General features: G+C 41.2%; 1 protein-coding gene across 2 annotated transcripts in view; it reads left to right on the top strand.

The window, feature by feature from the left end:
• klf8 (Kruppel like factor 8) overlaps positions 1-18655 on the top strand; it is a 74462-nt gene extending 55807 nt beyond the window's left edge. The window contains exons 3-7 of one of the 2 annotated variants that reach the window (XM_042498781.2): positions 2653-2928; positions 3035-3269; positions 8724-8835; positions 12160-12299; positions 12919-18655. In XM_042498781.2, coding sequence (XP_042354715.1) covers positions 2653-2928; positions 3035-3269; positions 8724-8835; positions 12160-12299; positions 12919-13100 — 945 coding nt within the window. In that variant the 3' untranslated portion in view covers positions 13101-18655. The remainder of the gene's footprint in view (positions 1-2652; positions 2929-3034; positions 3270-8723; positions 8836-12159; positions 12300-12918) is intronic. The other variant, XM_042498782.2, reaches the window with a different exon arrangement.
• The last annotated feature ends 5520 nt before the right edge of the window (positions 18656-24175 follow it).

Here is a 24175-nt window from a genome sequence, read left to right as displayed (position 1 = left end):
TTCTCCCTGAGATCACAGAGCTTCAGTCCAGCAAGATTTTTCTTCTTTTTTTTTTAGCCCCTCAGCCTCTTCTTCTTCTTCTTTTGGGGATTTTGCAAAGAGTTGTGGGTTTAATCTGAGCAACCGTGAAAAGTGGAAAAGAGGAGAGGGGGAAAATAACAGGAGAGAAATACGAGAGGGAGTGGGTGGAAACGAAGCCAAGCAGGGATGAGAGGGTGAGGTGGGAGGAAACAAGGGTGTGGTTGATGTAGAGAGCTAGAGATGCTGGAGGGGGAGGCGGGGGTGAGGGAGAGAAAGGTGAAAGGGGTGTGGTCATGAGAAGGAGATGGAGAGTGAGAAAAAGGAAGGGAGAGGTAGGGGTGAAGTGATGGAAAGATGAACGGACTAGGAGGGGAAGGGAAGGGAGTTGGTGGTGGGTGGGGAACGAGAGTGGAAAACATGGAGTCAGCTGATAGCTCCCAGTTTCCATGGCAACGCTGGGCCTTTCCCACCCACTCTCTTTCACTCTGGTCTCTTTCTCTTTTTCTCTGCCTCATCCACTCCCTCACTTCTTTCACACTTCATTTTCTTTTCAGTTTCCGTATTTTTGTGGCTGTCTCTATAATCACGTTACGGCTGATCCTCCTTTTTCTCCCTCTTTCGGCCCTCATCTCCTCTCGCCGCCTCTCCACTCCTTCCCTTTCGTAATTGCCGATTATCGAGCTCCTGAAATCCCTTCTTGCCTCGGCCAAGTTGGGTGCAGGTTCTTTGTGTGTGTGTGTGTGTGTTTGTTTGTTATGTGTTGTCGACAACTCCATCTTTCCTTTCCTGCTCCTTTTTTTGCTCCTTTCCTTTCCTTCCTTTCTGTCTATAAGATCTCCATAGATTCCTCCTTTCTGCCCATAAGATCTCCTTAAATTCTTCCTATAGGATCTTCTTTAATTCCTCTTTCTGCTTCTCAGATTCTCTTAATTTGCTCCTTACCTTTCCCTTTTGCCTAGAAGATCCCCTTAAATATCTCCCTATCTCAACAAAGTTTGGTGCTGGTTGTATCTACGTTCGTCAAAGATGAGTTTGGAAAATAGTTTCTCCTTGTGCCTGCACTTCATGTCAGAATAAGGAAATCTTGACTAAAAAGGTTGCTCACTGACATCAATTGGAATGCCAGAAAATCATCCTAAAAATATGACATGTAGCAACCTGCAATTCAAAACTTCCTGTTGTCATCATGTTGGTTATTTGCATATGCACTGATAGCTGACTGCAGGATGATGTTTACCAAACCTTTATATTTGCACCTTCCTCGACCGTCGCACTCAGCCCTGCCTCAGAGCGAACTGTGTGACCCCGATAAAAGGGCGTAGTGGAGTCTCTACCCTCTCCTCCTCACCCAGAGCCGAGCTACGCTTAGCTAAACTGGACAGAGGCCAAATCCTGGACTGGAGGCTCTCTGCTGCACCCTCTCTCACTCCATTTCTCCTCTTCTTTTGCTCTCTTTCTCTCCGTCAGTACCAGTCTCTCTCTATACCCGTCCTTTCTCTCTCACTTTCTCCTCCACCTCCCCCCCAGAGTCCCACACAGCAGCCATTGTTCCCTGTGTGTTGGAGCTACATGGCAGCTGAGCCCTTGGTGGCTGTAGAGGCGAGCGGGGTGCTCCGTTCCTCCGAGGAGGCTGGGAAAACCAGGGCGTAACATGAAAAAAGCCTGATGCAAGTTATATGAAAGCATTGTTCCAGGATGAAGCAGTTCCTCAAAGCAAACCTTCCAAGCAGACGCAGTCGGTGCTCACGGATTGAGAAACGAGTTCAGAGATCTCTAGTTCAAAGATGTACAGTATGTGGAGGTTTGAGCTGGCTTCACAAGTACTTTCCCTCACTGGAAAGTTTTCGTTCCTCAGTATTCCTCAAAGGAGGAGCCCAGGAGTCTCATGGATAATTTAACAATATGATGAGGTTTATGTCACAACCATTGGTCCATTTTTTTGTTGTTTTTTTTAGAGATATGATGGCTCTAAACAGTGTGAATCACTTTATTTTTTATGTCAAATTAGAAAGTGGTTGGGGGGCTATCTGGCACCCTATCCAGGGCTATAATTGTCAACTCTTTGTGGAAAATGAATGAGACTTACTGGAATTATGAACATTTAAAATAACTTTCCTCTTTGCACATCTATGATATATTAAGATGTGCTGGTTTACACCCATTGCCATGTAACAGCCAGGTGGTATGAGGCAGTTTTTACAAAGCTTTGCTGCTATGTTTCCCTTGTTGTTGCATCTCCAGCGGAGTCTCACAGAACAAGAAAACACTAATGAAATAATTTCTGGCTCCTGTTGGTTCTTCAAATAATAAAGCAGCATGTGTCAGCATTTTTGGCATGCTTCACTTAACTGTGCTTACACCAGCCTAATTAATATATCAGTGTGCCAATACAAATAGTCGTATGCTGTCTCTTCAGAAAAGAAAATTAGATTGTAAAAGCTTGAACAAGACCTGCCTCATTGTGATGTAAAGAGTCTCCAACAACTGGAGAATTTCATCAGCACTGGTTTCAAAGTATTATAATGATGTAAATGCTCTTTTAGGAACTTTTTTTGCTTGAAATTGATATGTTTTCATGTGACATTTGAGTGCAGTTTTTAATCAGCTTTCTAAACTTCAATTTTCCTCCAGCAGGCAAATATAGGTGACGACTGCTCGCAGCCAACAGACTTGGTGAAGGTGAAGACGGAGTCCCCAGTTTGCAAGACAGAGCCCTCTTCGCCACAGCCGTGTCCAGCAGAGGACCAGACCGAACCCGTCGACCTGTCGCTCAACAAGCCCCGCTCCTCTTCGCTCCCTGCTTCTACGACAAACACCACAGTAAACCCTGCACCCAGCGATACCGTGACCCAGCCCAGCCTGTCGGCTACACCAGTCCCCTCTGCAGTACAGTCGATAGGCTCCATGGTAACTACAAGTCCGCACCTCCTCTATTGTATGTTAAAGCTGTTCAGCAGTGTGCACAGGAAAGTTAGAGTGACCAATCATATCCCTCTCCTCTTGCCCTCTCTAGGTCCTCTCTCCAGGCTCTATTTTGGCCACGCAGGGTGCAGGCGGACAGCAGATCCTTCACGTCATCCACACAATCCCCTCGGTCAGCATGCCCAGCAAGGTGGGCCAGCTGCAGACCATCCCCGTGGTGGTGCAGTCACTTCCTGTCGTCTACACCACCATGCCTACTGATGGCGTTGCCACGGCAGCGATTACAGTGCCACTCATAGGCAGTGATGGGCGCTCAGAAGGATCTGGTGAGTGGAGAATTTCCAGCGAGATTTTCTCGAGGAGGACAGTGGTATAACTAATATGTTACAACTGCACTACTATAATGTGCGACTGTGGAATGGTCTAATCAAAATGGCATAGTCCAGACTATAGCCTCCTCTATTATTTTCTGTATAAACCTAAACAGCAGCGGAGTTATGCACTGTGACAGAACAGACCACTGCACTATTTACACACCTGCTCCCTCAATTGGCTGATTTACCTTCGTTTCTTGTCAAGTGATGACACTTCTTTCGCCTTTTCCAGCTATTTAAAGATAATATAAGATACTACCAGCAAGGCAGAGCTGAAGAGGTTGACTCTTTACGTTAACAGTCATCAGACAGAGTTGTGCATCCAAGTCATAACTTCAGCTTTACCTTATATGTTATATATTATGTCTCATAAATTGTAACCTTGATGCAGACACATAGCACCAAATTCTGGGTCAATGCTTCAGCAGTCTGTGTTGGACCCCCGCCCTTCCTCTCTTGATCTGTCTCCCTCATGCACCAAAATGTTTTCATTTCCTTTCTTTCGTATTACGAAATTTTTCCTTTTTTGGCAAAAGACATGATAGTGTATGTTAGTCCTCCAGTAACATAGTCCTGGCTCAAGCTTCATTTAGAGAAAACTTATGGTGCAGGGGCAGACTAAACTATTTTGCACATTTAAGGGGTGAGAGGGGCCCTTAAAGAGCTTCCACTATTTTTTTGATTCAAAGTTTAGTCTTTCAGATATTTCCTTACTCAAAGTTTAGGGGCCATTTACATGGTAACACACTATGACGCCCCTGCCTGTATGTGCTGCACAGTGGTGCCTCCCCTACATCACATGCACATCATATGATTTGCCTCTAGTGCTGCTTTTGTTGCTGCTATTATTGCAACTGCTAAAACTACAGTTACTACTATTTTCTATGAATTAAGTACTGCTCATGCTTTTCGTACTTCACTTATACTTTATTCACCATTTAGGCAAATATTACCAGTAAAAATCACACAGCATCAAATACTAGGAGGGAATGTGACTTTAAAGTCACAATGAAACTGAATTTCAGAGCATATTTCTTCCTTTTATGTCATTCATGTTGAGACAGAGTGTTGGGAATGTTCGTTACACAGGGAGTAGTTGTTAAAAATTTTGCAAAGCAATTGTTTAGGAGGAGGAAGGCAATTTGAGATGGACGTTTGGTTACTTTCCTCTCCTCTTCCATTCTTTCTATCTTTGGCTGTCACACCCACTATTGTTCTACCATGGTTCTGTCACTCTTGGCCACACTGTCGATTTCAGGGAGCTCTCGGTCTCGGAGGAATACAGTGCATCCCTCGAGGGAGATCTTGTTTGTGTGTTTGTGATTAGTGATATGTTAGAGTCGCTGTCTGTCTGCCTGTCTATCTTTGTCACTCTGGAAGCTCTCCATATGCGCCAGATGATTGATATTCCCACCTAAATGTGGAATCTCGTGGAAAGAAATGTTACATATGTTGCAGAAAAATGTTCCTGAGTGAAATGCTTCTGTCTTAACGGCTGATTCCATCCAAGTCCCAAGGTGTCTCATAAATCATAAATGGGAGCTCACAGCGTTCCTGAGTAGGTGGTGGTTGCTGAGTAACTAATAATCTGTCATTCTTTAACTTGTACCTGAGCATGTACTCGGACAAACTCTGCGCCTCAAATGACCTGACTTTCTCTGACACGGAGATTAATCAGCGTGTGAAAAGGTGATCAGTGATTTCACGCTGTCATCACGTCAGTCGTTAATCAGTAGCACCTCGAACGCTCCTCATCCAGTCGATTCACGTTGAGCAAGGGCGAACAGAGGGGTTAGAAGAGGTGTAATCCATCCTTGAGTAAACAAGAAGGGAAGCCCGACATTTGCTCAGGCAAGCTGGCAAAACAGGCCTCCACCCCTTTGACAAACTGCAGTGAAGTCCGTCTGTAGAGTCAGTTTGGTTCACCACGGTTTCTAATCCAAATTCTAATCCAGCACGGCCGAGACTCAGGAATGTAAATGAGGGAGCGTCAGAAACGTCTAGAAAACTCTAAAGTACACAAACTGGCCTGAGGATGCTCTGAGGATGTGACGGTCAGGAGTTCTTGGGTCACCAAGTGTATTGTTTACATTTTTGATTGTCGCTACTTTGCAAAACGCAAAGTCTCCTTTCCTTCCCCAAGGACTTATATGTGTATTTATACCCTTTCATTGGGCTTTTAAAGCTGTGTTTGGAGACTTTGCTCATTTCAGTGGTTTTTAATGTCAGCAAGTGGTAACATCACTCTCTTGGCACTGAAGAGCGACTAAATGCCAGGCTAAAAAGCAGCTTGTTTCAGTGTGTCACACCTGTAACCACACCTAATAGTGATGCCGCAGCATGCTGACACACCCTAGACTTCCAGGGAAATGCCTGAGGGAAACAAAATAAGATTTTCCACTGTTGCGTTATTTCCTTGTGCGGCATTCAGATGCATTTTGTAAGAAAAACTGATGTAATCTTTGAGTTCTGAGTCCTAAACAAGTCAGAATATGGTCTTTACCAAATGTAATACCATTTTAACAACAGAGTAATTATATTCAATTTACAAAAATCTGAAAAATTTGTACTTGTTTGTAAAAACAAGTTTCATGCACCTCATTGGTAATTTTTGTCCCACGTTTTTCAAACTGCAAACTGCAATATTTTTTTTGTCGACAACCTGCAGTTTTTGAATGCTTACAGAATTATCTCATATCTTAATTATCTTGAAATCTTAATTCAACTCATCATGTGCGTACGGCCGGGTGGATTTTGAAGGCTTAGTCGCCACCCGTTCCCGTTCCGTGCCATATTGAAATTCTGATTTGTTGGTGAGTTTAACGCCTGCAACGTGCATGTACAACACGGAAAAAAACAGAAATACAAAGTGAAGATATGAGGTGGAAAGAGAGAGAAGGAGATGGGAACTTTGATATTTTCCGTTTCTTCTCATACCTGCGAAGAGAACAAGCAGACGGCAGCTGACATTCGCTGTGCTGTGGTGTTGTGTGGGAGGAAAAGGGAGGAGGGGGGCTGGATAGGTAGACACAGATAGAGGAAGGGAGTGAGACAGGGTGGGTGAGGTGGAAGTGGGGGTTGGGGATGGAGAAGGGTTGAGTATGCGGCAGGGGTGAGGAAGGATGAGGAGGAGAGGGTGCAGGGGTCGAGAGGAGAGAGGAGATGGGTTGTTTTGCCTTTGAAAAAGGAAGGCTGCAATGGTGGAGGGGTGGGGGCGGCTTAATTGTCTCCAGAGACAAAGAGCACTTCTTTTGGTGTGTGACCCTCTCCATACCAACACGCACGCAGATCCTCCACCCAAATTCCTTGCGTCACCCCTCTAACTGCCCCACCCCTCCTCGCTCTCTCCAGGCCGGGTGGACTTCGAACAGTATGGCAGCCACATTCCTGCAGATAGACGGGAGGGGAGGAGGAGGAGGAGGAGGAGGAGGAGGAGGGGGCGAGTTTTCTTTTCATTATGTTTTCAAACCAAATAATTCACCATCATAGTTTGATTTTAAAACTCAGATTGTTCTTTGTTTGCTCATGTTGTGTTTTTTGCTGTGGTAATATTGTTTCTGATAAGCAGCAGCCCGTGAAGTTTCCAAATTCTGAACTCAGGGAGAAGAAGAGAAAGAGTGACAGAGGGGTGAGAGACTCTGAGAGAGAGAGAGAGAGAAAGCGAGAGAGAGAGAGAGTGTGTGTGTGTGTGTGTGTGTGTGTGTGTGTGTGTGTGTGTGGGTAATGTACCAATAGTAGGCTAAATAAATTAGTGCTGCTGTCTGATTCGGACACAGATCATCTGACCGCAGAGGAGATCGTATTTACAGACCTATCACAATATGTCCAACTGAATAAATCAACATTGATGATGTGATATGAGAATACATATTTCACATGATTTCCTTTGATCAATGACTGTTAATGAAAACTTTAATAGTTAATCATCATATAAATCATTGCACATGTCTGGACTCCTTCAGGACGCCATGAAAGGAATGTAAATGGCAAATGACACATTGTAATGCTACATATTACACAACACATGACAACATCATGTGATGTAAAATAAGCAGGATGTTTTAGCTTAGATATAATGTCATCCTGCTTGTGTTACTCTTACTGTCTCTTGAGGCTGAAGGGACATAAAATAGCAACTTAAGGTACTCATTAACATATATAAATAAAACAATAGAGTGCGGTTACTGAGAAAGGAATAATTACTGTATGTAATAATACAAATGAACTCTATAGCTCAAAATAATTATGTAGAGTCATTACTGCTAAAATGTTCATCTTTTCACAATATCCTGTGAAACATAAATTAGTACAGTGACCTAACTAAGTTAGAATAACCAAAAAAGTTTAATGTGTACAATAACTATTGTTACCATAGTGTCATTTAGAAGTAAAATTTCAAGTTCATGACTGGATATGCAGCTTCTCTTTTCTTTTTCTTTTTTTTAAACACATATTTGTATCACAGTGGTATTTGGTGAAGTGGACATGAATTTCATGAAATTCGACATTAATTTAAATTTCCAAATACTCAGCATTTAACACACTTTCAGCTATTGGTGATGTAAAAAGAACTGAGAGGGACTGACTTCACTGGTGAAAACCCAGTTAGTATTTCTAACAGCTTGCCAAACTGGAGGACAACCAGCAGAGGCTTCTGATGGCCTCCAGAGATTTGTCTTTCAGTTAATTGCTAATTAGCTCAGTCTACGAGTTCTGCAGAATATTTTTCATTAACATCTGTTCACATTGTTTTCCTCCTGCTTTGACATTGTAAAAAGGTTGTTGAAATAATGAGAGAAAGAAAGAAAGAAAGGCTGGTAAGACGTGGAGGACTTTTCCTATTAAGAGAAAGTGATGAACGCTAAAACGTTTAGGATTTCTGAGAAAGATGTCGAAATCCAGCAGAGATCCAGCATGGGGTACGGACACAAATGTGATCCATCAATTCTGCAGCTTAGCGGACCACACCTAACTACACACACACACACACACACACACACACACTTACACACACAGACACACACACACACACACACACACACACACACACACACACACACACACACACACACACACACACACAGAGCAAGGCTTTGTCTTGCTAAATTGCTGGAATCCAGGCATCTTTGTTAAGAAGTTATTAACCTCCTGCTGTTTTCTTCTGTCTGTTTTCACCCCCCTCCTCTTTATCCTTTATTCTCTCACTTCTGCTTCCGTGATTTCCTAATTTCATTCACTAATTTCACTCTTTGGGCCTCTCATGCTCTCCATCACCCTTCCTCAATTTCCCTTTCATCCCATCTCTCATCTTTCTAATTTTCCATTTTCCCCTCTCTATCTGAATCACTGTTTCACTCTCTCTGTACACCCTTCCGTTATTATTCCCCAATCCTGTCCTCTCTGCAGTTCGTATTAAGCCAGGTTCAACGTCTCCGGTGGAGTATCAGAGTGACAGCGATGCAGAGAGCGGTACAGAGTCTGGATCGGCCTCCCTCAGTGCCCAGAGCCTCGACGCTGGGTGAGTCCACAACAAACACACTATATTTAGGCAAACTTCAGTTTTTTCCCACCCATGTGTAAGTTTATTTACAATAACTGAATACAGAGATGAAAACACATATGCGCATAATTGTGGTATAATGTGCCGCAAGCAATCAGACCAGGGGATCTGTGTGATTGTGCTCCTTTTGGTGATAGTAGGGGTTGTGCAGGGACAAGTTAAAAGCACACTGTGTTTTTGACCACCGGTGGTGCTGTGGAGCTGTGTTTTGATCAGCAGGTCTCTGTTTTGTTTGGGTTTTTCTATCAGCAGCATGCACACCAGCCTGCAGACTGCAGGGGAGGGAAATGAAAATATGAAGCGGGATGTATACCCATATGGATCTGAGAAGAATTACACAAGATGTGCTCTTAATGTTGCTTTGAAGATTTGTATATTTAAAGGGCAATAGCTTAAGTTTGAACTAGTGGGTCTCCATCTCGCCCTGACTGATTGTATATTTTGATCTGAAAATATTGAGTTGTACAGGCAAGTTTACATCATTTAAGATAGTAGGGCATTCTAACTCAACTGTTTAGACCTATCTTATAGTTGGTATCTAGTGAATAACAGACAGCAGCTGCCTGCAGCTCTACACCTGTGTACCACATCATAAAAAGTACAGAGGAAGCCAGCATGGCTTGAAAACATCAATAAAAAGCTTCTTTGCTCGTTTTATATTATGAAGCATATTCTATACGTCATGTGTACGGCACAGTTGGCACAAAATAGACCTTGTCGGCTGTTTTTTTTTTTTTTTTTTTGCTTTTTTTTGACATGGTAAATCGTGGCGGACCTGACAGAAATCACACTGATTGGGAGTTCAGCTGAGTGCATAAGAAGAGATTGTGCTAACTAGCGTCTTGAATATGTCCTGTCAGTCTTCAGGTTTCCCATTTTGAATGATGAATACAGACTATCCTCGCCTGTTGGCATGGAGAGTTATTTCCTCCCACAAAAGAGGGGAATTTACATGCTACTAGCTATGTTTTTTGTGGTGTGTTCACCTGCAAGTTTTTGGCCAAAACACAGTTGATGCAACAGTTCTTTTTCATCTTTTTCATTGCGGGTTTGGTGTATCTTGGCCTATAGAGTCGTTGATAGGTGTATGTACAGGTGTATTTTGAACACAGCCAGGCTAGCTGCTTCCTTCTTGTTTCCAGCATCATGTTAAGTTAACCTCATCCCGACTGGAATCAAGTTTCTCACCACACTCTTTAAAAGAAAGCAGATTTCCAAGAAATGTTGAATTATTTTGACAGTGTTGCTTGTGTGTTAGAAATCACCACAGTTGAAGATGGACACGGCCAGAACTATCGGTTGCACTGCGATGCTCCATGATAAATCAGATGCCGTGAATCTGTTGACAGGACATAAATACCAAAAAAACATGCATGATGTCATCTCACGTTGGAGTTCATGATACAAGTCAACAGGGCTAACTAGAGAGACTCTAATGTGCAGCAGGGTTTATGGGAAACGCAGTTTTGTGTGGATCACCTCCCTCCCCTGCAGCCTCCTGACTAATTACATTACTGCAGTGCTGCCATGACTGGACACTTATATAACCTTATATAACCCTCTGTAGAGTACACCTAACTGGAGACGCCCTGGCTGTATTGCAGGGAGACAAGTGTGTGCATGTGTGTGTATTTGTGCTCAGTACACACTTCATAACTCAGGACACTGTGGTCCTCTCAAGGAAAGTGTGGACATTTGAAAGGTTGTTACTTGTTAGGCTCAAGGCTGTAGAGTGAAGGTTAGTTTGCTAGTGAAGGCGCTTACAAGTGTGTGTGTGAGAATGTCTGTGTATATGTCCAGTGTGTTTATTAGTATTATTAGAAGATCAGGACGGAGTGCCTGCCACACCCTGTAGGCGAGGCCGCCTGACTGTAACTGAAATTCAGGGTGTGGATGTCAACGGTTAGCTTAGTGCTGTAATCTTGTGTGTGTGTGTGTGTGTGTGTGTGTGCGCGCGCGCATGTGTGTGTGTGTGTGAGAGAGAGACAGAAAGAGACAAAAGAGTGAGAGACAGTCCAAGAGAGAAAATATTTAATAGAAACAAAGTCACCCAGTGTCTTTGTGTTTGTGTTTTGTTTTGTGGGTGAGATTGTTTATGCACTGTGTGTGTGTGTGTGTGTGTGTGTGTGTGTGTGTGTGTGTGTGTGTGTGTGTTGCTGGGCAGGGCTGTCCCAGAACTGGGGTGTAAACATGGTTTCGTAATGCAGTTTGCCGTCACACCTCCTTGTAAAATGGCTAGCTAGGGGAGAGAGACAGAGAAGCTTGTTTTCAAACCAAATGTTTTTTTTACATCGTTAAAATTAAAAAACATAATTAAATTACCGTTCAGACAAGTCGATCATTGACATCAGAATATAATTTTAATGTATGAGTGGGCGAGGCAGAGGGAGAATGTGTTTGTGAGTTTATTTTCTTTTGCTTGGTTGGCATCAGGGAAGAGGGGAATAAAGTATGGAAAGGTGAGGAGATATGAAGGTATAAACACAAGAAAGGAAATATTGCTGAAGAGGAAGTTGTCGTGCAGTTGTCAGACACTGTGTAACTCTCTGACGCCCCCCAGTGGCCCCAATAATGCTTTCAAATTCACCTGCACATTGTGAGATGATTGCTCCATTGTGCATAACTGCGTAGTAGAGTTGTGTGAAGTTATTCGAAAAACTACACCTGGTTAAACATTTTTTCATGATTATACAGTGTTTAAATGTCTGAGTATTGTACTACAAGTTAGAAAATAAAAATGTTTCTGATTGTATCAAGTTAAGGGCATATTAACACATCATATATGAACATGTACAGATGGTGGCATGTGGCAGAGAAGAAGTACAATGTCAGTGAATTACATAAAAGTTAAATTTTTTAAGAGGGCAATTTGTTTACATACTAAAAAAAATAAAGCCAGTGCCAGACTGATACTGGATGCCAATAACAATATCAAAATAAAGGTCTTTTATAGGGATCCCTGAAACCTGGTATTCAAAAAGTGTTCACTGCACTGAATAAACATGTCAGTGCTCGCTGTTGGATACAGCTACATAATTGCTCAAAGACAAGAGTAATTATTAACGTTATTAACTAATTTTTGTGCTGCAGTTTCCTCTTATTTCTTGGCAGACGTACATACGTCAATACTGACAAGGTTTATCTGCCAAGTACATTAAAGTATTAAAATGGGCTTATTCTAAAGGTCAAAGAGTTTTAGGGGAATTCATCTCGATCTCGTCAAAAGACGAATTCTGTTCAAGTGTCTTTATTTGTGATCACTGACTTCTTTCCCTCTCTCAGGTCGGTTATGGACTTAGAGCCCGTCGATCCTGATTCGCCAGACATCAAGAGGAGGCGGATCCACATGTGTGACTATGAAGGCTGTAAAAAAGTTTACACCAAGAGTTCCCACCTCAAAGCCCACAGGAGGATACACACAGGTGAGAGCTGAGAGACACAAACGCCAAAAACACACAACGAAATGTTTCCGTGTTTAAAGGAGCAGACCACTCAGACACCTCCATCATGGCTTACTGAGCACTGATCACAGAATGTGTCTGCATGAAGATCATTTCACAGGTTTATTGATGATTATTTGTCCTAACAATTTAACCCTTCCCTGGCGTGAGGTCACTCTTATCCTGAAAACATCCAATTGAAGGTCACTCTAACAAACAGTTATAAATATGACATAACCAGATTTGATTTTAGGAATTTTCCAGTAATACTAAAGCAGGTAAGGCGGTGAAAAGCTGCATCCTTTTTTCTGAGGCTTAATCCTTTCGTGTGGAATCATACCTTCATATATTCAAAATTCAAAATGTCATACAGTGAAGTTAAAGTAGAGATAAGTAGAGTTTACCGAGCTGAGTTGGGAATTCTGGGAAATGTAGTAAACCAACTGAAGTAGGATAATGTGGTTTGTAAGAAATTTTGCTTGCAAATCATTCATGCATTTTTGCCTCCACTAGTAGCCCGACTTTCCTATTCTCTCCCTTCCTTCTGTGACTTCCTCCTTTCCTTTCCTCTTTCCTAACTCTTCTCCTTGTCTCCCTCCAGGAGAGAAGCCCTATCACTGTACCTGGGAGGGCTGCACCTGGCGCTTCGCCCGCTCCGACGAGCTGACTCGACATTTCCGCAAGCACACCGGAATCAAACCTTTCCGCTGCACTGAGTGCGACCGCTCCTTCTCCCGATCCGACCACCTCTCCCTGCACCGCCGCCGCCATGTCATGATGTGAACTCTGACCTTCCCCTTTGACAAAGTCCCTCACAGCACATCTTGTACCAGTGCCCCAAATGAACCTCTGCTACTGTTTCCCTTCTCACCTCTGCTGCCCCGACATCCCGATTTCAATCAGCAGATAAGACGCTGTACCTCCCTCCTCCTCCTCATCTTCATCATGACATCACAGGAATATGAGGGATGTGCGTTTGTGTGTGTGTGTGTGCAGTGGAGGTTTTTTCTTTGTGTGTTTCAACACATCATCATCATCATCATCATCACCATTATCGTCACCGTCCACCCAACAGCCCTCCTACCCCAAAAACAGTCCCCTCTACCACTAACTCACACGAGACGTCACCTCCTCAGACAGAGAAGGATGGACTGAAGGTCATCCAACAGCAGGGACGTTCATCCATCCATCACATGCATCCATCCATCCATAGGAGAGGAGGAAAAGGAGGGGACAGAAGGAGGAATGTGTGTTTTTGAACTCAAACCAGAGGCAGGATGTCACTTCAGCTGCCCGAACAAAATTCATTCTGTACATATCCAGTGTTGTGTACTTATGTACATGTACATATATGTACATATCCACAGACGCACGTTCAGGAAGCATTTTAGGAACTCAAGAACTCGACCTTTCTTGCTAACCTTTGTGATTTGAGGCACCATTGCAATTTTTTTTTAATCTAAATCAGTAACTATCTGATCAAAGATTTGGTAAACACGACTACAGAAGTGTAATACTAAAAAAGCACCTTTTCACCACTGATGGATGTTCAGGAAGCTTTCTTTCGAACTCAAGAACTTTACCTTTCTCGCTAACCTTTGGTAATACGACTATAAAAGTTTGATACACGTGTGGTGCTATGGATGCTTTTCAGTAAGTACCAAAAAATTTTAAAATTCAAACTCTAATTCTCAGCCCCAAAAAGTCCCTGCATTCCCGCAACAAAACTGCAAAGATGAACAGTGATTCTGTTTTTCATCACATGCAAAATAATGTCTTAAACAAATACAAAGCTGGACTTTTTTATTTTGCAGTTTTCAGATGCAGTGGAATTGTGCAAAAGATACTTGTGATTGTAACTCTTTGTGATTATATCAACTTGTAATCACAACTTTTGGAGAAGTTATTTACAAATGGATCTTGAATGCGAAGGCTTCCTATCACTGTGCATATCCGTGTACGAGTGTGTGTATGTGCATATAGTCGTGAGCTTTTTTACAGCAGCTGAAGTGACGTCAAACAGATATTTCCTCTCTGGCAAACATCTGTCTGAGTCTGAGATCTAAAAGTAGATTATTGTGTCCCGACTACCCCACCCCCACCCGCATCCCTGACCCCACCCCTCTCCCCTGGTACAGGGAGCTACAAGACTGTGAACTTTATAAAGATTCATTTGTTTTCATTGTATCAATCACATTATTGTCATTTGCGTGTTCTCCCCCCGCACACACCTTCCTGATTGTTCTTCAATAACAGTATTTGCTTTTTATGCGTCGTTGTTGCTGTTGTTTTGATGAAATAAGGCCTTGAGTTCTGTCTTTTCTCCCCCTTTCTTTGCCAGGTTTGGCACTCTTATGAATGGCACCCTTTTGACAGAAAAATAATACAGATCTTTTTGTTGTGTTTTGAGGCTGTGAAAAAAGACAGAGGAGACACAAGTAGTTTGAGATTACAAAGTAAAACTTTCGCGCAGGGAATAGGGGAGCTTTTCGGAGTGTGTGTTTTATTGCGTGTGTTGTAAGTGTGCGTCTGTGGGTGAGTGTGCATGTTTTGAGACAAACACATAATCAGAATTTAAGATTTTTACGAGTGTGTGTTCCGGGCACTTGTTGTTCTTTTACCTCTTGCCCGTTGAGCCTTAATAACTGAAGTCAATCTGTAAGGGCGAAACCAGAGCCACCGACAGACGACGTTTGGCCACTTTGAGGTTCCATTTATGAGGAAGCTGTTTGTCCACGAGCACCTGATCTTTGCAGGATCGGTGTGTTTCATGTGAAAAGGATGCTCCATTTGTAAGCTTGAATCAAAGAAGTACAGGGGGTTCATGAAGGACCTCAAAAATTCATATTTCAACCTGCAAAATGTAAACAGACTGTCAGTGTTGGCAGTAATGTTGTCATTATATCAGAGATTTCAGCTTTGGTACAATATTAGTATAAAAGACAATTCTTGATTACTCTTTTGATTCCTGTTCATTTTATAATTTGATCTGTGCAGTGTTGGCTTAAAATCTGACTGCACGTGTGTTTTTGTATAGCTACGGTACTTCCAATACAATCAAACGTATAATTAATAGTGATCTTATTATTTTAAACATGTTATATAAAGTATCAAAGTATGGATATATCAAAGTATCAAATATTTAAGTATCAGTTACCTTAGTTTGCAGGTTTCTTGTCACTGTTCCTCTTTGTTAGCAAAGGTTATAGCAGAAAATATACTGGATTGCTTTTTTTTGGCACAAAACAGAAATAGTGTGCTGCAGAGCAAGCAGATTTACAACATTTCATGATAACAAGAGGAAACCAGTATAAACCTAAAGAGATAATTCATGTTTAGCTGATTGTGGAAATACTGGTCTTAATATTGGGAAATTGTAGCAGTCTCTGTGGCATTTCAAACACAAATATTTTGACAAATTTGAACAGAACAGCAGAGAGCACCATCAATGCATCCATTCAGCCAATTGATAGCTCTAAAATACCCCAAAATATAAATGCCATTTACGCTGGATTCATGACCTAACAACATTCATGGAGCATTAGGACGAGGAGCCAACATGGCTGCCACTAAAGAGCCTCAGTGGTCCGTCCATCTGTCAGTGGTTCTTGGAGAAACCAGGCACTGTGACGGTCCGTCAGGGTCCGTAGTGCCTGCGATTTAAACCGCGGGGAAACTAAGCGCTCTGCTCACTAGCATTTCTACCGGGGTGGAGGTCAATTCTCTTTCAACTGAGTTTGTTTCTCAGAACTTAATTTAATGCCTCAGAAATGTGTTTTGTTGTCTTAAACCTTCCTAATACTGACTCTTTGCTGAAATCTCATCAGCACATTTTTCAGACTATTCTTTAACAGATTTTGGCAGTTGGAACAGAATTGAACCCCTGACCTGCCCCCCCCCCCCAACCCACGCTGTCCATGTCTTAAGTGGGCTGTTTTTCAGCTCCTGTTCTGGGCTGAACTTGATTATGCAACATAACGCAGACCTCGCTCCAAGCGCTGTTCTGAACTCAGTAGTAGAGCACTATAGCTGGTAGTTGTACTGCTGATATGCAGCTCACATGGGTTGTAACAAGAACCTTTAAAGGGAAGTCCGAGTGCGAAGAAGCCCGTGCTGTTGATCACTGAACAAAGCCACCTCTGAAATCACTTTCAGAACAGACACTTTTGTCTTAATCAAGGGGCTGAGTGTGTGATTGGCAAAATACGCTTTTCGCAATCCTGACGTGTACCTTTACAAACAAAAAAGGCAAAAAACGATTTTGCTTTTGCCACACTGTTCTAGTTAGCCATTCGGAGTCACTGTTGTTGTTGTCATTTCAAAAGCTAGTAAGTGAGAGCAAAATGCTTAACACCTGACCTTTTACAGTATGATAACTGAAATGGACGTGCAGGCTTCCTGTGAGCTGAGTGCATGCCATGAACAGGGCAAATTGTTTGGTCTGTTCACTGTAAAAAAAAAAAAAAAAAAAAAAAATCCATCTTAGCAAATTTACTGAATTTGATTTGGGATATTAGGATGAAAAGAGTATCTGAATTAAATTCATTCACTTGTTCGGAGGGGTTTTCTTTTTTTTTTTTTTTTTTGCAGTGCAGAGCAAAGAAATGTTCCCGTTTCTCCTAACATCCCCCCTGCTTCAACTAAAAAAACAACATAGTTACTAAGCACATCTTTCTAGAAGAGTATATGCATTTGATTGCAATTTTCTTTCTTTTGTAAACTGTTGATAAAAACATTAAGGACAATGACAGATAATTAAGATAAATCCATGTAAATAAATGTATATAATCAAAAAGTGCAGAGTAAATGTAACGGGTGAATTTCTATTTTTAACACTGACTAGATAATGTGAAAAAATCTTTTTTTTTTCTTTCTTCTTCTGTTGGTTTGACGAAATGTGTTTCATCATGTGTCGTTTCTTTTGGAATCTAATAAGACATTTGTTTCGTAGTTTCTTAAAAACAAAAAAAATGAATTGGTCCCACTTGTGTTGTGCACACTTGTTGCATGGAGAGTAGCCTTCTTGTTTTCTTATAGTGACGTTGGTGAGCATGTCAGCGTGTACGAGACTGTGGGGTTTCCCTTAACATTGATCACCTTAGAAAAAAAACACAAACAATTATTGATTTGGGATCCATTTATTATTGTAATAGAGCTTGATATTTCTGCACTGGACTGAATTTAAATGATCACTAAAGCAGTTAAATGTGAGATTTAGTTGGTTTGGATCAGAAAATGTTTTTTGCACTCAAGCTTCAGGAAATTTCAGGTCAGATGGGGCTAAAAGACATGAATATTTTTGATTATTTAGGTACAACTGCATGAATTTGATTATCAGCTTTACCCTCCAGACACATAACCAGTTTGACTGTGTTGAAAAGTAAAAGTAGAAGTTACCAACTCATCCAAAAGACAGGAAAAAAACAATAGTCGCCCACAGAAATCTAGTTTCCAAAACAAAAATATGCTAATGAATTTTCTCCCATTTGAAATAATTAAAAACAGTTTACGTATGACACAGATTGGAAAAAAAAGTCTTTAATTAGATGGATCCCACGCCCCTTAAGTTCTTGCAACATTTACCCCACGCAGCACATATGTTTGTGTCAATATGTACCTGATAATGATTACAAGCACACTGATCAGCAGCAAAATTAGTATTTTATACACACACACACTGAAATCTCCAGTGTCACACAGAGGATAGTCAATTATCACACCTCAGAGTCAGCTGACGATGACCCAGATGAAGCCTTTTTTTTGCTCTGGTGTTGAGTTATTGCAGGGAGACTGATGCATGTGTTAGTGTTTTTTCCTGCTTCCTGTTGGTTTTTGCGGTTTGTGCAAGCTTGTTTTCCCTCGGTATTCTTCTTGATATTCTGTTCATGTATTAAAAGCAGGAATGTTCATCTGTGAACAGACAGTGAGACATTTTAAAGAATTGTGTCCCCACTGAGATCTGGACGGGATCAGAGTTCACGTCACTGACTGTGTCCGTCTGTGTGCGAGTGCCTCGACTCACCTCGAATCACTTTTCCTCTGCAAATCACAAATTTTAGGTATTTTCTATTGAATGCAGTAACTTATGGGCCAGTACTATATTTACTCAGTGCAATGCAGTTATCATTATAATAATACAATTATTAATAATATTTTTTTCTTTTTTTTTGTATTTGTACAGAACAAATGTGTAAAGATCAGTGAGGAAAACGTGAGCTTTTTGATACTGTGACTCATAGTGTTTAAAAGTCAGTTTCTCCCTGTACAGTTGTGATTATTTCCCCCTTCCTCCCTTCTTCTTTTATAGAATAAAAAATGTTTTTGGTGCAATTTAATAACTGGTGTCTCTGTGTTGTTCATTATAGTTTGATGAAATGAAAACAAAACTGTTCATTACATTAGTCTAATCATAATTATCTCGTTTAAAAGACACACGTATATACTTGTGGCGGTACTGATTCGTCCAGATTTCAGCAGGTCGGAAAGAGGCGCAAGGGCCAGTTCTCAACCACATAAGGATATCTTCACTTGTGGGAACAAATCTGACAAGAGCCTTCACAATGGAAACATGGATCACTTTTTATCATCTGTTGTTGCATTATTTTCTTTTTCTTTTACTTTTTTATGTTCAAAATAAACTTCAATCAATCAAAGTGCCTCCTCAATAAACAAATGCCCCTTCAATTATCAACAAATGCTTCTTCGATAATGAGTGCTTCTTCAATGATAATCGAATGCCTCTTCAATGATAAATGATTCTTCCATACAAACATATGCCTTTCGATAATGATGAAAAATGCCTCTTCCATAATGAACAAGTGCCTCTTTGATGATAGACACGTGTTTATATAGAGAGAGGTAGGGCAGGGATACTCAACTTGCTTTGCCAGGGGGCCACTTTTGCAAAATGACAGGAGGCCTGGGGGCCAGTTGCAACAGCCTGAGATAGGTATGCTGCACAAAGGATCATTTTTAGGATTTTAGGACATATAGGTTTCTCCCCTGGCACTTTTTCTTAAATTAAAAAATCACCATTTTGATGCTTTTTAAAATGCACTCTAAAACTGTATTTACATTAGAGGCATTTTCATTGTGAATTAGAGAATGATGGGGGGCACCTGGCACGCTATCGGGGGCCAGATTTGGTGATTTGGTGGTATCACTGAGCTAGGGGTTATAAGGGATACCAGTGGAAGAAAAACATAAAAAAAAACAAAATCACCATTACCGCCTATAAAGCTAAGAAGTGCCCTGATGCAGATGACCTAGTTTTAAGCGGTTCTTCTATATTGTCAGCACTTTCACAATGATCAAAATCCCCCTCAAACAGCAAAAGACAGCAAAGAAGTCTCACACAGGCCTAGAGAACAGTTTCTGGCTGACAGAGGTTCACATGAGGTCTGCATCAGACTGAGGAACAATCAGAACGTCCTGAGTGTGCATTTCCTCATCTCTCTTAAGCCCTGAGAAAGGGAGTCGTCACACCCTGATTGACCCAGAGGGAAAACACACCAAGCTGCTCTCAATTCCTAATTAGGAGTCAGTCCCCACACTGTGCGCAACGGCTGATCTGAATCACCCTCCAATCAACTCCTGTGACATCCAGCTAAAATGAAGTGAACAAAAGAAAAATGACAGAAAATACTGGATATTGAGGGACTGCTACACTCCATATCAATGAGGCTTGAATTATTTCTCAAAAATCATAAGAGGCAAAAATAATAAAAGAACATGTTATTTGGAGAAGCATTACTCGAGCTTGATTTTACACTTTAGTTTTCAAAAATAAAAACTGCAAACTCATCATGTATTTAATGAAGCACTTGAACAAACAGAATATTTTATATTATCAAAAAACGTGAGTTTTTTTTTAGACCTCTTCATTAGTGAGCGCTGTGCAGTGGAGCCCACAGAAATTGAAGTCAGACTGATTTGCTCAGCTTTCAAAGGGTCATTTAACTTGTATAAGGCATCTGAATGCAGCACAAGAAAACTGATGTCAATCTAAATTTCAAAGGGTTAAAAGGAATGTTAAAAGCACTAAATGTCAGGTTGATTTTTTTCTTATGTCAGTGACTGTAATAGAGTCTGTGTATTTACACATTGCACTTGCAAGCTGCATGCACAAGAGGGAGCACTGGAATGGAGAATGGCGGGACAACTGAAGGAATCTCATCAGTGGAGATGGAGAGCCAAAGACATCAAACTCAGGAGGAAGTGATAAAGTTACAGATGTAAACGTCAGCGTAATCCACGGAATAATTATAAAACTAACTCATTCGGAATACAAATCACTGTTTATGTTAACAAAAAGAAAACTCACTCTTACGTTGGATCCTTCATTTGCAAGTCAAACAGGAGAACATTGAGATCAAACTAGGTTAATAAATGAAAAACTAATGTATAAAGTGCATCGAACCTCTTATTGTGTGTGTGTTGGCTCTGAATGAAACTCCCTTTTAGCCGTTTCCTCTAAATGGGTTTATTAGCCTCCTGCAGTTATGATCAGGCAAATGATTAACACACAGTGTAAGTTGTTGCATTCATACAGACGCAGACAGAGACAGAAACACACCATGGCGTCATATCCGCCTTGTTCTTGTCAGGATCAGTGATTTGCTTTTTTCTGATTCTGAACTTCAGACATTTGTGTAAAGTTTAAAAATAATTCATGATTTCATAGGACAGTGAAATTCTCATGGACCCATTAAATGGGCATATATAGTTCACACGTGTTGTATCGGCTATTGGGAACCAAATCTAGGTTTAACTGTGCTTGTGCAATCGCTAACGACAACTCTCTCTGACTCTACAACCCACTCACTATGACTCAGTGAACTTTATAACAAATGAAGGCTCCAAAGTGGTCCAGACCAGTTTCAAACTACTTACAGTAGAAACAAACCAGTGAGTTCAATTCAATTTTCAATTAAACATACATTTTTCAATAGTAAAACGAGCCTTGAGGCTCTGGAGTCAGACTCAACAACCCTTGAGCACATATTTTTAAGCCTTTTTGTGATTAATTTTGAAAGAAAAAATCTTGCCATATTTTCTGTTAGCACATGACAACGGCGAACTTTTGGTAAACCAGGGTCCAGAGTGGAATCTTTTGAAAATGCAACCCCTTCTGTCTTCGTGTAAACTGGGAATGTGCAGATCCCGTGAGAATGGTGGCGTCACACACGCACTTTGTGCGTGATGTTCTTCTATGGTGTGTCATTACAAAGTTTCACCATCAACTACTGGCCTGATATCCATACTACAACATTCTTGGTTGTTTTTGTGGATCAGTACCAAATCTGGATCCGTGTAACATTATTTTCACAATGTTATATGAGCGCAGATTTTTTTTGAATGCAAAGGAAAGACTTTTCTGTTTTTTGTAGGGCCGTTCTTGTCTAAACAGGGCCTAAAGCTGGGCATACACTGTACTCATTTCAGAGCCGGACAGAATTCCAGCTTTGTCAGGGTTGTTTATTGTGTTGTGTGTTTATTGGAGGGAATGCGGACCAATCATGGCCCTATCAACAGCTCCAAACCAGGTGTTGGATGTTCGCATGAATTTCTTACATTGTCAAGAGACCTACATCAGGCTCTCAGTTATTGCAGAGCCAGTGAATCACTTCTGCAAGGTGCAATGCCTCTTTTCTCAGTCGATCATACAGTGTAGCCTGTTTTCAAGTAGTTTGTTGGTGCTGCTAACTTGCTATGCTGGACTGAACTGTTTTACAGAATGATTTTACCTCTGTCTCTACATTATTGGGAAATGTATCTTTCCAAGTTAACAAACTTGTACCTGCCTGCAGCGCTGGAGCTGTCAAACAAAAATCTTTATTGGCAATTGTCAATAAGCTGGAGCGGTCTGCAGGCACCAGACCATTTATTGTCAATTTTATAAGTACAGTGTGGGCACTAAGGTTGTGGCTTAATGCTCGGACTGCACTGTGCGAGCATATAAATCATCTCAGACAACTTACTCATACATTTCAAATTTGTAATTTCTAAAACATGGCTCAACAAATTTGTGTAGCGTTGGACCAGATTAATGAGACAGGACATACCATTTCATGAGAGCAAGTTGTGTTTAACTAGTGTTTCCATCTGCCTGTCTGACTTATATGCATGTCCCCTATGCAAAGACATTTTTCATGTCATTTGTCTACAAGTCAATTAACTTGAAGAAAGCTGTAATCATGGATATTAGGGTTTCTTGGAGGCTGAGGGCACATCTGAGAACCTGAACGTATCTGACAAAGACAAAACTGACATGAGTTACTTGCACGCTTTTGTGCCACCAAAACAATACAACCGCTATGCACTGCTTGTTTTGACATCATAATACAGTCTATACTTTGTGGATTTGGTGGGTCTTGTCCGAGCAGCTCTTTGCCAAACCAGGTGAAAAAATACAGCTGATCCCTGCATGTCTGAGTGACAAGTCACTGTCTGCAGGCACTGTGGACTGTTTTGACAGCTATTTTGGCTGGTTTTCCTTTTCCGTCCTCTCATATGTCACCTGGGCATGGCATGATGTTCCGGCAGCTTTTGCCTGCAACACTTTGTTATAATTGTAAACGGTTAAAGCAACGCCTAAACAGCAATACCGGTCCAGCCACGCTGACAAAAGGCTCGTTACCTTGAATGCACTTTGCCTCAAACAGCTGTGAGATCTTGTTTTTCAAGTTCTCTGTCTACTACTTTTAATGTTGTCTCTGCACAAGTGCTAAAAGTAAAAATAAAGATAAGGTTTCTTGCAGAGGAATTTTATCCTAAACATGTCAAGTGATGTTCTATGGCTGATATTCATTACTGTGCTTCCAGAATATTTTGTTTAATCACACATCAATGCACAGGGGATCTTTGTGATAGCAGATGATAGCTGTTTCAGAAAACTTTAAAATATGACAATATGACAGACCTTAAAGAGCCTAAAGATTTAAAATCAGACTGTATGTTGCTGCCCTCTACTGGTTAAAGTTTTCTGGCATTTTTTTGGGCATTTTTTTGCCACAGGCTTTGTCAGGACCCCAAAGGAAATGTGACAGTCGTGAGTACATCTGGGGAAACTGCACTTGAATCGACAGATCACATAATGCAGTTATTCTTTTTGCTAATTGTTTTGTGTGGAAATTTGTCCTAAAACCCCAAAATGAGACAGCATTTGAGCACTTCCCATTCCCTTGTCTTGAGGCCAATGGCCGTTTGGATGTTTTTTTTTAGTTAGATGCCTGAAATAAGGTCTGTGGTAACAGAAGCTTAAGAGACTTTTACATTTTGTTCTGCAACAAAATCTGTCATTAAATACCTCACTCCTTAATAGAGAAGCCTTATGTCATACTGAACACAGCCTCACAGCTTTGTTGTGGTAGTGACGTTTGAGTCATGCGACCTTTGTGTAGTTCAGAAAGGGTGGCACTGTGAAAGAGCGAGGGGTGGATCTGAATAAAAAAAACAAGGACATTATCGGCAGACAGCCTGGCACTTAAGCAGCCCTGCTCTTAAATATGTGTAACCTCAGTCTTAATAAAATGTGCAGTGGAGAGTTATGTAAAAATTCACCACCATATTGTTGTCATGATGGTGGAAATAATCTTGTTTTTGCACCAGGTGGTAAACATGCGTATTTCTGCTTTAAAGTTGGGCATTTTGACATGGGGGTCTCTGAGGTTTAACCCTGTTTTGGAGCAAGCCTCAAGTGGCCATTTGATGAATAGCAGTTTTCTGGTACTTCTGTATTGGCCTAAATTTTCAGCCTCTGAGGTTGCTGCTTGTTTATAGCCTAACATTAGCCTTTTACTTGTTATAATTGAAGTTATTGCTCAAAAATCATAGTAGTGTTATTTTTTTAAGATTAT

This window comes from Plectropomus leopardus, chromosome 15 (genome assembly GCF_026936395.1).
Source record: "Plectropomus leopardus strain MGB_pleo_1.0 chromosome 15, ASM2693639v1, whole genome shotgun sequence".
Taxonomy (NCBI): Eukaryota; Metazoa; Chordata; class Actinopteri; order Perciformes; family Serranidae; genus Plectropomus; species Plectropomus leopardus.
The sequence above is the reverse complement of the archived record's forward strand: the minus strand, read 5'-3'. Positions and strand labels throughout refer to the sequence as shown.